The following is a 12,006-nucleotide window of genomic DNA, read 5'->3' on the forward strand; positions in this document are numbered from 1 at the left end:
CATCTGGATGGATGGTTTGGCTAAGGATGGTTCCTCATCTACAGCAAAATATCCATGAAGCCACTGAGCAACTCAAGAACTCTGAGGATGAATTTGGACTGTAATTAAAATTAAAAGTCTACAACAATGGCTCAGGACCACAGGTTGCATGAGTATCACCTATTACAACGTACCTCAACAATGGAACTGCAATAAATGGGCATTTGATGCCACCTGAATTAAGATGGGTTTCGTTTTGAGTCTGGTTCCTCTCAAGGTTTTTTCTTGCCACAGTCTCCACTGGCTCACTCATCAGGGATAAACAATTATGAGGAACAAACTTATAGGCAATAAATACAACCCTTTTATACAACCCTATAAATGCTTTATCTGAGTGAATCTGTTTTGAGATGATGTCCATTGTAAAAAAGCATTACACAAATAAAAATGAATTAAATTTGCTTGTTATTTTAAGTCGTTGAAAAGAAGATTTTGGGCTCCTGATCACTTTCATAGATATCGATCAGTACTAAGAGCAAAAAAGTATTTTAAATCTGAGTTGATTACAGCATTGATTTAGAATTGTTCTGCTTAAAATTACACACAGAGATGTGTAGAGGCATAGGAATACATTTATTTGAATGAATTGTAATATTGTGTATTGGGGGGGGGGGGGGGGGGTCGTTTGGTAGCTCAGAAGCTAAGATGTTGGACTGATCAATGTAAATGTGTCTGTGTTGTATTTGTTTTAATAATGAAGCTGTTGGAGTCGACTCCTGATGCCGATTTGTCATTGTATTTCTTATTGTAAATGTTATGTTTTTTTCTCCAGTTTGTCTCAGAATTCATCTTGTCCCTCGAGCCATTTATAAAAATCATCGTATTTACCATATAAGTAAATACAAGCTCCATTGAGTTCAGTGAGATCATTAGGAAATGTCTACAGTAGCTGTCTACGATCTGTATCTAACTGGAACTGGATGCTTCTATGGTTACAGGTGTTTATAAGGAAGTACATTAACATAGAAGCAAATGATAAAAAATCTGGAATATTTTGTGTATAAGTTAAATAATAAAAATAAAGACTGTGGAGAGGACACACAAAAAAAGATATGAAGCATAAAACCTTCAGGGCACACGTGTAAAGTGTATGTTTCTGTTGCGTAAGAGGCGTTTCGAGATCTTTGTTAGTGTCTTTGTTTGAAACGGGACAATCGTGAGGACAAAGGAACAGAAGCTGGAGCGTTGAAGCTGTGTTTATAAGCTCGGCCCTGAGCGTCTCATCTACATGGAGTGTTTACTGTTACTATAACTACTGAACTCAGTCAGTTCTCTCAGTCAGGACTTCAGTACAGAGACTTTAATTCACTCTTTTCATTAAAGAAATATCACAGAGGGTAGGTGTGTGTGTGTGTGTGTGTGTGTGTGTGTGTGTGTGTGTGTGTGTGTGTGTGTGTGTGTGTGTTCCCACTGTTTTATATAATCGTATAAACTGTTGTGTTTAATTAAGTGCAATATGTAGTAAAGATGGTAGTAAAGAAGTGGTTTTAAGAGTTGATTAACTGCATCTATCCTTCATGACACTGTGTGTGTGTGTGTGTGTGTGTGTGTGTGTGTGTGTGTGTGTGTGTGTGTGTGTGTCTTGGTGGTGTTACAAAACACACAACACACTACGCACAACATACTGTACGATACAGCTGTACATGTCGGATGTTTTGAGAGTTTTTTCAGTGTTTATTGAATAAAGAATTGACACACTGTATTTATACATACTTGTGCGTGTGTGTGTGTGTGTGTGTGTGTGTGTGTGTGTGTGTGTGTGTGTGAGTAAAAAAGGTGATAGAGTTCTGTATTTCTCATTGTTTTTGTTAGTTTTTAATGTAATTCTTAGTTTCTTTTTATTACTTTTTCATTGGACATCAGGTTTTCCTTTTCTTATTTTTTACTTTCTTTCTTTCTTTCTTTCTTTCTTTCTTTCTTTCTTTCTTTCTTTCTTTCTTTCTTTCTTTCTTTCTGTGGGTGTGACAACATTTTTCCCTTTTCAATTTTTTTTAAAAATGTGCTCTCTCTCTCTCTCTCTCTCTCTCTCTCTCTCTCTCTCTAACAGTCTCTTCTCTCACTGTCTTTTCAGGTTAATGTCAGTGAAAATCTCTCCACCTGGGACATCTTCTTCAGGAGCCGTGTCTGAGAGGAACGCTGACCCTCCTGAAACTCCTGAGAGTAAAGAGAAGATAAAACTGCAGCCTCCTCCCTGTGAGCCAGTGAGCCAAGGAGTCCTACAGGGGGTGCTGCAGTCTCACCTGAACCAACATGACTACCAACATCCACACAACCTCAACCACAACAACAGTGCCGCCCGAGAGGTCAGGAGCTGTGTTTATGAAAATCACCTGCTACTCTCACATTTATAATGTTCACACATCTAACATTACCCATGAGCACCTCTCTCACCCACAAGCCCAATTCCAAAAAAGTTGGGACGCTGTGTAAAATGTTAATAAAAACAGAATACAATGATTTGCAAATCTTAAAAACAATAGAACAATAGAAACATAAAAACACAAAATGTTTAAATTAAGAATATATATATCATTTAAGGGAAAAAAAATTTTATTTTGAATTTGATGGCAGCAACAGGTTTAAAAGAGTTGGGACACAGCCATGTTTATCCCTGTGTAGCATCATGTCTTCTGGCTGTATACATCTGGGACATGAGGAGACCAGTTGCTGAAGTTTTGGTAGATGAATGTTGTCCCATATGCGTCTGATTCAGGTTTCTACCTGCTCAACAGTCCTGGGTCTTCTTTGGTATATTTTTCATTTTATGATGTGCCAAATGTTTTTAACTGGAGGAGGTCTGGACTGTGGGCAGGACAATTTAGCACCCAGACAACTTTACAACAAATCAGAGATAGGAAGTTACAAAGTATACATACTTTGTTATTGTGTTTAAGTAGATTTTTCTGGTATCAGTACTTTACTTCACTATTTATTTTTACTTTTACTTCAGATTTAATCTTTTTGGTGACATGATCAATACCTTTTCTTCTCATTGTGCCATTTTCAGTCCACCAACCTATTTCTTGTTATTGCACGGCTTCTTCAACCTATCACTGGTGTATCTTTTCATGGCTCTCACACACCACAGTCGTGGGTTAATTTATGAAGCTAACAATGAGCAAGGCAGAAGGCAACAGGCAATATGGGGCTAATGTGGATGAGACAGAGGGAGTCAGTGATGAAAACATGACTGAAAACAGAGACGATCTTGATCACCTGATCATCATCATCTTTGTTTTACTTATATTCTATATAGTAGATGTTCAGCCTTGATACATTCAATAGGTAACACAATTTTTAATTATTTTGTATTAATATATTAATATAATGTGAGGTCCAGTCACATGACACTAAAACCGGTACTAGTAGCAATAGCTTCTTTTTACTTAAGTACATCAGAGACCATATTTCTTTACTTGAACTTGAGTAAAAAAGTGTAGTCAATATTTCAACCAGAGTCTTTTAAAACATGAGTATATGTACTTCTACTTGGGTGAAGGATGTGTGTGTACGTTTGCCTTCTCTGCTACAAATAGATGCTATTAGATGTAATTGTTTGATAGTATGCAGTTAGCATTGTCTTGCTTAAATATACAACGCCTTCCCTGAAAAAGACGATTTCTGTATCAAAGTATTTGTTGTTCTAAAACTTGTATATACCATTAAGCATTAATAAAACCATTCCAGATGTGCAAGCTGCCCATTCCACAGGCACTAATACACTCCCATACCATCAAAGATGTGGCTTTTTGAACTGAGCACTGATAACAAGCCAGATGATCCCCCTCCTCTTTAGTCTGGAGGACGTGGCGTCCATGGTTTCCAAAAAAAAATTTGTATTTTGATTCATCTGACCACAGAAAAGTTTTTCATTTTGCCTCATTCCATTTTAAATTATCATTAGCACAGAGAGGATGGTGGCATTTCTGGATCATGTTCATCTGTAGCTTCTTTTTTGCATGATAGAGATTTAACCTGCATTTGTGGATGCCATGGCAAACTGTGTTCCCTGACAGAAGGTGTTTCTCTGCCCATGCAGCGATTTCAATTACAGAGTCATGACTCTTTTAAATGCAGTGTTGCTTGAGGGCCAGAAGATCACAGGCATTAAATAATAATTTTTGCTCTTGTCTCTTGTGCACAGAGATTTCTACAGATTCTCAGAAACGTTTGATTATGATATGTTCAGTAAATGATGAGATATTCAACATTTTTGCAATTTGATGTTGAGGAACATTATTCTAAAATCGTTCCATAATTTGTAAACACAATCTTTCACAGATTGGTGAAGCACCACTTATCTTTACTTTTGAAATACTCTACCTCTCTAACATACACTATTTATATCCAATTATCTTACTGACCTGTTGTTAATTAACCTTATTAGTTAATTCATTAGCAAAATATTTCTCAGGCTGCTTTTCTTTAGTAACACACACTTTTTCCAGAATTTTGTTGCCCTGTCCCAAATTTTTGGAGACTTGTTTAATCAACTTAAAAAAAAAAATTACCATATCTTTCCCATTAAAATGGTACATTCCCTCAGTTTAAACATTTGATATGTTCTAATTGTTCTATTGTGAATTGAATATGGGTTTATAAGCGTTCCAAACCATTGCATTCTGTTTTTGGTGACATTTTACACACTGGCCCAACTTGAAATTTGGGTGTGTCAGTGTGTCTAAACAGTTAAAGGTGTTTCTGTTCATTACTTTTGTGCTTTTGTTTATCCTGCTACTTCAAAACCACAGATCTTTTCTCAACACTTCACAAGGTTTTCACATTGCAATTGATTTTTGATAAATTTGGGTGAATTTGGTTTTAGACTAGGTTACCAATAAAAAAATATTTAAATGATGCCTAATTAGAATCTAATTAGAATTATCAGTTTGTCTTGGTAATGATCTGAGTGATATGTTAAAGTGAAACTGAGGTGTGGTTGTATGTGTGTGTGTGTGTGTGTGTGTGTGTGTGTGTGTGTGTGTGTGTGTGTGTGTGTAGCAGCTCTTACAGATGCAGGTAAAGCAACTCCAGAAAGCTCTTCACGAACAGAACGCTCTGCTCAACGTCCTGCGCTCAGGTGAGTCTTAAACACAACACACAAGCAGAAATACTTTACAAAAAATTATTACTTATGAATCATGGAGAGACATTCAATTATTTTTGTGTAATGCTAATTAACCATAACCCTAATTACAGTATAACTATAACTATAACTAATCTCACTGACTTGGCAGGTAATTGCTGCCCTTGTTTTCTTCTCTGACATTTCTGCTTCCTCTTGATTCTGATTGGTCAGGAAGTGTTCTCTAACAGCAGCTTTGACATTCTTTCTGGTTGCAAATATCTTCTTAAAATTTTACTGAAGCGTTTGAATCATTCAGACTGATACAATACATTGGAAAAAATTAAAATTGCTGTGACATTTGCTAAAAGGAAACAGTTACAGTAAAATGCATGGAGTCTCCAGTGTCAACGCTTTGCACCAACAGGAGGATGTTATTCAGTCAAAACTGCCTCATCACATATACAGTACATTACGCTCTACTAGGGGTGAAACGAAACACAAAATTCACGGTCACGGTTTGGGAGAATGTGAGTACAGGGGAAATGCAAAACATAAAAATTGCTATTTTTTTAATGCAGATTATTATTATTAACATTTGTGAACAGTTTACATTTTTAAAACAATTTTAAATAAAATGCCTGTTCAGTTAAATAATATATAAATCAAATATATAGAAATTTTAAATAATAAATCAAATGAATGCAAAACACTTTTTTAATTAACAATTTAATTAACTAATTATTTGGCAATTTAATAAATTAATTAATTGATGAAATTGGCACAAATTAAATTAATTCAATAAAATTACTTAAATGGAAATGTGTGTGTGCGCGTTTGTGTTTAACATTTTATAAAAAATTTGTAAAAGATATGTTCTACTTATTTCAGCAGACTTTAACAAATGTCTTCATTCCTTCGATTCTTCATTCATTCTAGAAATTTTAAAGCTGATCCACCACCTAATACTTTATACACTAATAAACTATGTTCCTTACATAAAAAGGATTGCTGGATATATAGTAGTAACCCTAATGTTAGCAATTATGCCTATTGATTAACCCAATATATTACCTAGCATAATGTTGACTAGCTTGACAGTGAGCTGAGCATCTGTAGCATCTGGGTTTACACCATGCACATTATATTAGCTTTAGGGTTCTGTAGCTACGCTATTTGGAAAAAATAGTGTGTGCTTTTTGAACATACCATTCACATTTAGTCACCATTTCCACTTAGAGCCACCTTAACTCTTCTAGGAAGATGTTCCTCTAGATTTGTGCTTATTATTGTGCTAGTTAGTTAGGTACTGATGTAGGTGAGAAGGGGAGGAGGCCTGGGGTGCAGTCAGTGTTCACATTCATCCCAAAGATGTTCAATATGTTTAGAGCTCTATAGCAGGAGATCTTCCACTAGAACCCGTATAAAATATCTTCATGGAGCCGGCTTTGTGCACGAAGGTGGAACGTCTTCTAGTTGGAGTGAAGGGAAACTATCATGCTACTACATCCAAAGATGTCCTACACAATTGTGTGCAACTTTGTGGTAACAGTGTGAGGAAGAACCACATATGACTGGAAAAAGCAGGGGTCCTAATACTTTCATCCACAAATTGTATCTTCATTGTAATTGGTTTTAATCTTATGGGGTAATGCATAGCCTAATGTTAGCTAAGATGTTGAGAACTGTTAGCAATGCTAAATACTTAGCCAGAACTACCTTACTGCTATGAAAAGGAAGAGAAATTTATGCTAGGTGCAAAACAATTATGTTTATTTTATTAGCATATTTTATAACACAGGTAGATGAAGCACATAAAGTGTAACAAGATATAATTATTAAACATATCATCTCATGAGGTGACTGCAGACAGAACACATCAGAGCTAATGGCTATAAATAGAAGCTACTGTAATAAGTCCAAACATGTGAGTGTTGAGACATGAGACTGACAGCTATGACCCTGAGGAACTACTGCTTTCATCTGCACTGATTAGTCACTTTACTTCTCGTCTGTAAAATCTATAAATGTCAGCTATGAAGGGTAATTTTTAATCAGAATATAGGTTTCTCCTGGAATAAATCAACTCCACAACCTTTTATTACAATAAACTTGTCATGTTTTTCGGAGCAAGAGTTCCTGATCATCTATTTTACAATACAAGACAAAGTACATTGGTTCCGTACTTGAGTTAAAGTACTAATCCAGTGATAATATATGAGGCCAGTAAAAGTTAAACTTTTAAAGCTTTTCTTGAGGAGTTTCTACTTGAGTAAAGTACCAAAGTTCTCGCTGTTGAACAGACTTTAGTATGAAAAGTTAAGGTAGTGATATTAGACAACTTTATGTGATGGATGTCATTCAGTGGTCTATTCTCCTGCACATCAGACCTTTACAAAGAGAAAGTTTTTCATACTTACATGCACACAGTGAGAAAACCCAGGCGAGAGAAATCTTGGGGCCCTGCCAGTGCTGGGCCCCTGACTAAGCCCCCTTAACCCTTGGCTGGCCAAGGCTCATCTGTAGAACTGAGATATATGTAAGTCCTCTGTATGAGTGTCTGCCAAACGCCATACATGTAAAGATTAAGCTTGTCTCACCACAGATTCTCAGTTAATAACAAAACTTATAGATTTACATCAAATTTTGAAATGTAGAGTAAAAAGATGTAACACAAGGAAATGTAGTGAAGTAAAAGATCGCCAGATAATGTATGTTCTGATGTAATTTTCACCACTTGGGGGTTTTCTGTGTTGGAATCAATAATGAGCTTTTCTGTTAAAGCGAAGTTACTGTTAAAATCAAGAACTGGATTATTTCCCAATTACTGCAAATCCTGGTGTGATTTATTCTTTGTACATTATATCAATTTACCAATAAAGTTACATCTTAGAAGACTATGTATATGGATTAGATGTTAGGTCTAGTGTTTATGGGTTAGGTGCAGGGGTTAGGGGTTATATCTAAGGATTAGAAGTTAGATATAGCGGTTACGTTCAGGGATTGGGGTAATGTCTAATGGTTAGAGGTTTGGTGTGGGGGTATGGGGTTATGACTAGGGGTTATGGGTTAGAGGTTATATCTGATGGTTAGAGATTAGATCTAGGAGTTTGGTTTAGTGGTTAAGGGATGTGTCTAAAAGTTAGAGGTGTGGTCTAATGATTAAATGTTATGTCTAAGAGTTAGTTGTTATGTCTAAGGTTTAATGGTTAGGTCTAGGGGTTAGATAAGGATTATGATTAGAGCTTGAAATTGGGTATTAGTGTTGGAGTTTGGCTTAGTGGTTTGGATTGAGGTTATGGTTAATGGTTATAGGTTAGGGACTACAATTAGATGTTATGGTTTAGGGTTGAAGGTTATGGGCAAGGAACTATGGTTAGGGTTAGGGTTTATGGTTGAGATTAGGTTTAGAGTTAGAGTCAAGGGTTATGGTTTTGGTTTGGTGTTAGAGGATAGGTCTAGGTATAAGGCTTAGGGTTGAAGGTTATGGGTTAGGGATTAGGTCTAGGCATCAATGTTAGTGTTGGGGTTAGGGTTGAAAAGTTATTGGCTAGGGACTATTGTTAGGTATTATACAGTTAGGAACTGTGATTAAGGATGAGGATTGGGGTTAGGGTTAAGGGTTGGGGTTTGGTTTGGGATTAAAGTTGAAGATTATGGATTGTTGTTGAGGTTGTTGAAGCTACAAACTTGTGATTTGTAGCTGCACTATTGATTGTGAATATATTTTTGATTATGAATATATTAATAACCACCTTTTGAACAAATTAGAATCGAGATTTCACATTACTGTAATGTGGGTAAAAGTGTGTGTGTGTGTGTGTGTGTGTGTGTGTGTGTGTGTGTGTGTGTGTGTGTGTGTAAAACCAAAACTTTTACATGAGAGTTTTGATTTATCTGACAGCCCAAAAAAAACGAGTGTGCTCATGTGACTGCTTGCTGTTCTTCTTCATGAAGAGGCTTGTCGTAAATTACTCAACACACACTCATTTGCTGGGAAAGAGCGTCAAAGGAATGAGATCCTGGCTCAGAAAATGCGTTTAAACTAGACTTATTCTTTACAAATAAACAAATAACGATTTGCACAATTACTTGGCTTTATTGCACTTTTTCTCTTACTGTGAGAATTCTTAATGATTTGTCACAAACCACTTCCTGTCCATGAGTTTATGAAGTCATTAGGTGACAAATAAACATGAGGAGATTTACCAATGCACATGACATCAACACAGCCGTGATTATCAAGTCAGTGAAGATTGTCTTTGCTCTCTTTCAGGTCTGATGCTGTCCCCGGCTTTCTTAACCCAGTACCAGGCTTATTCACTTACACAATGTCCTGAAACAGATCCAGGTTCTCACACTGATGCTGTGGTAGACTGCAGGAAATGTGTTTCCAACACTGTTATTATCAGAGCTGGAGTGGAGCAGGAAGTCCCGGCCTCCGGTCCTCAGCTAACACAGTGCACCGGTAGGACAATCACCTCAGCATTAAAGAAATCTTACTAACCTTCTATACGTTTTATAGACCATCCGGTCTCTATACTCATCCCAATCACCTCTCATGTACCACAACATGCTCTTGATCTGCAGCTAGAGGTAATAATTCATCTTATTTGTCTTAATATATTGGGACACCTGACATTTTCCCCCATATTTGATTCTTCTTCCAAATAGTTAATCGAGTTTTTGGATGCTGTAGCATTACATTTCTCCTTTCAATTAACTTGGAGACCCAAACCCGTTCCAGCATGATAATCCCCCTTGTGAACAAAGCCAGCTCCATAAAGAGATACTTTACGTGGGTTGGAGTGGAAGATCTCCTCCTATAGAGCTCTGAACTCAACCCTATTGAACACTTTTGGGATGAACTGAAACACTCTTGTAGCTAAATGAATCTCCACAAGAACATTTTCATAATCTAGTGGAACATCTTCCCAAAAGAGTGGAGGTTATTATAGCAGCAAATGGAGACTAATTGTGGAATAGTTGTTCAAAAAGGACAAATGAATCGTATAGTTAGATGTCCACAAACGTATCTACATATCTACACTGTAAAAAAAAATTAAATAAATATATATAATATTGTTATATAATATTAATAATAATAATAATAGTAAAATTATTACGTTATAAAATTTATTTTCAAAGAACGTGTGGATAATTATGGTCTGGCCCTTGTAAAATGTTTATTGACTATTTCTTAGTCATTATTAGTTCTAAGTTCATCTTTATTTAGTTATTTAGTTTTAGATTATTTGTTATTCATTTGTTTTTATTTATCTTTATGTGTTTTGATATTAGTTATTAATTAGTCTTATTTTACTGTTTGCTAATTATTTAATTATTTAATAATTAGTGTTTAGTATTTATTGGTCTTTATTTGTCACGATTTATTTATTAGTCTTTATTAGAAATCTGCAGTGTAGAAAATAACTGTATTAATATCAGTGATAAAATTCTTGTGTTGCATCCAGTTACCTAAAATTACATTACAGAATCAAAATTCAAACATGAATAGACAGTAAATAGATTGTCCATGGGTAAAAAAAAAAAGAAGTGAAACAGTATGGTGAAAATGGATATTTTTAATTGTATTTCAATTCATTCTTAAAAATGCAATGTTGAAAAACACGGTAGAGGGTTTTCAATATTGGGACAATATTTTTAACATTATTTCTCTTACGAGTAACATTTTGATTTATGGCATTTGTAAGACGCCTTTATTTAGAATTTATCTAAATTATGTACATCTGACCAGTTGATGGTCAAGGGCCTTTCTCAAGGGCCCAGCAGGGACACCTTGGTGATACTTGGATTTAAACTTACAACCTTCTAATAAGTCCAAAAATGTTAGCAACTGAGCTTCCCCTTCCCTCGTAAATATACAAGGACTATTTCATGATTTAAAAACACAAGAATAAAATTAATTTTCCTTTAAAAAACAAACAGTTAAACTAGCAACAAAAAAAAAGATCTCTAGCGAGTTAAAATGATCATTTATTTTCTTGAAATATTAAAGAAATATGCAAGAAAGGGGTTAAGGAAAAAACACAATTCCTTACACTTTTCAATAAAAAAATTATGTACATTTTTTTTTTTTTGACCGTTTCCCAAAGCTGTTTCATATAATGAATAACTGAGCTAACAAACTTTAATTCTAGTGTGGAAAAAATAAGTATTTTAATCAGCATCAGAGTCTGAAGGTTATATAAAGTTATGCATATTCAGAATCAAGTTCCACTCCGGTTCAATACTCTGTTCTAGAAACATTGCCAGCATCAAAAATGTGGTATTTTTCAACAGTATCATGACCATTAAGTTTTGAGTTGGGGGTCTGGGATAGGAAATATGGACTGAAGCTTTTTTTCATTGATGACAACGTTAAAAAAAAGATAGTTGTTTTGTATAACTACTCTAACTTGTATAACTAGACAACCCTAATGTATCAGTGTATTGCACATAAGCAGCTCTTAAAATTGCACTCGATCCAGCGTAAAGCTACAAGACGTCCCAAAGTCTGCAGCGGATGTGGTATTGCATTTGCAAGGTCAAAATTGTGTTTCACTTCAACTTAATCTCCTTCCTGCACATAAATCTTGCTGAGTATCTTTCTTTTATAAGTCCTGAGATCTGAATTGTGCGCAATACTATGGAAAAAATAACCTTTAAACTATCTGGAAAAAAAAAAAAATCAACACTTTTTACTACAAAACAAACCCAGTATATTTAATAAAAGAATACAAATATGATATATAGTCTATAGCACATAATACAGCACCCGGTGCATACCAGTGTATAAATAAAAAATTAAAAACAATATGACAATATTACCAACTAATGACACATAAACAAATGTTTTTCTGTTTTGAACCCAAATGTAAAACCAAAAAAAAATCAAACAG

At 35.2% G+C, this 12,006-nt stretch overlaps 1 protein-coding gene across 1 annotated transcript in view; it reads left to right on the plus strand.

The window, feature by feature from the left end:
* The first annotated feature begins 2,114 nt into the window (after positions 1–2,114).
* The window catches only part of si:ch211-140l13.3 (centromere protein J), a 29,555-nt gene continuing 19,663 nt past the window's right edge, over positions 2,115–12,006 (plus strand). Inside the window, exons 1-3 of the mRNA XM_046835921.1 lie at positions 2,115–2,342; positions 5,041–5,119; positions 9,381–9,572. Coding sequence (XP_046691877.1) covers positions 2,115–2,342; positions 5,041–5,119; positions 9,381–9,572 — 499 coding nt within the window. The remainder of the gene's footprint in view (positions 2,343–5,040; positions 5,120–9,380; positions 9,573–12,006) is intronic.

The sequence above is a fragment of the Silurus meridionalis genome, chromosome 23, assembly GCF_014805685.1.
Source record: "Silurus meridionalis isolate SWU-2019-XX chromosome 23, ASM1480568v1, whole genome shotgun sequence".
NCBI lineage: Eukaryota > Metazoa > Chordata > Actinopteri > Siluriformes > Siluridae > Silurus > Silurus meridionalis.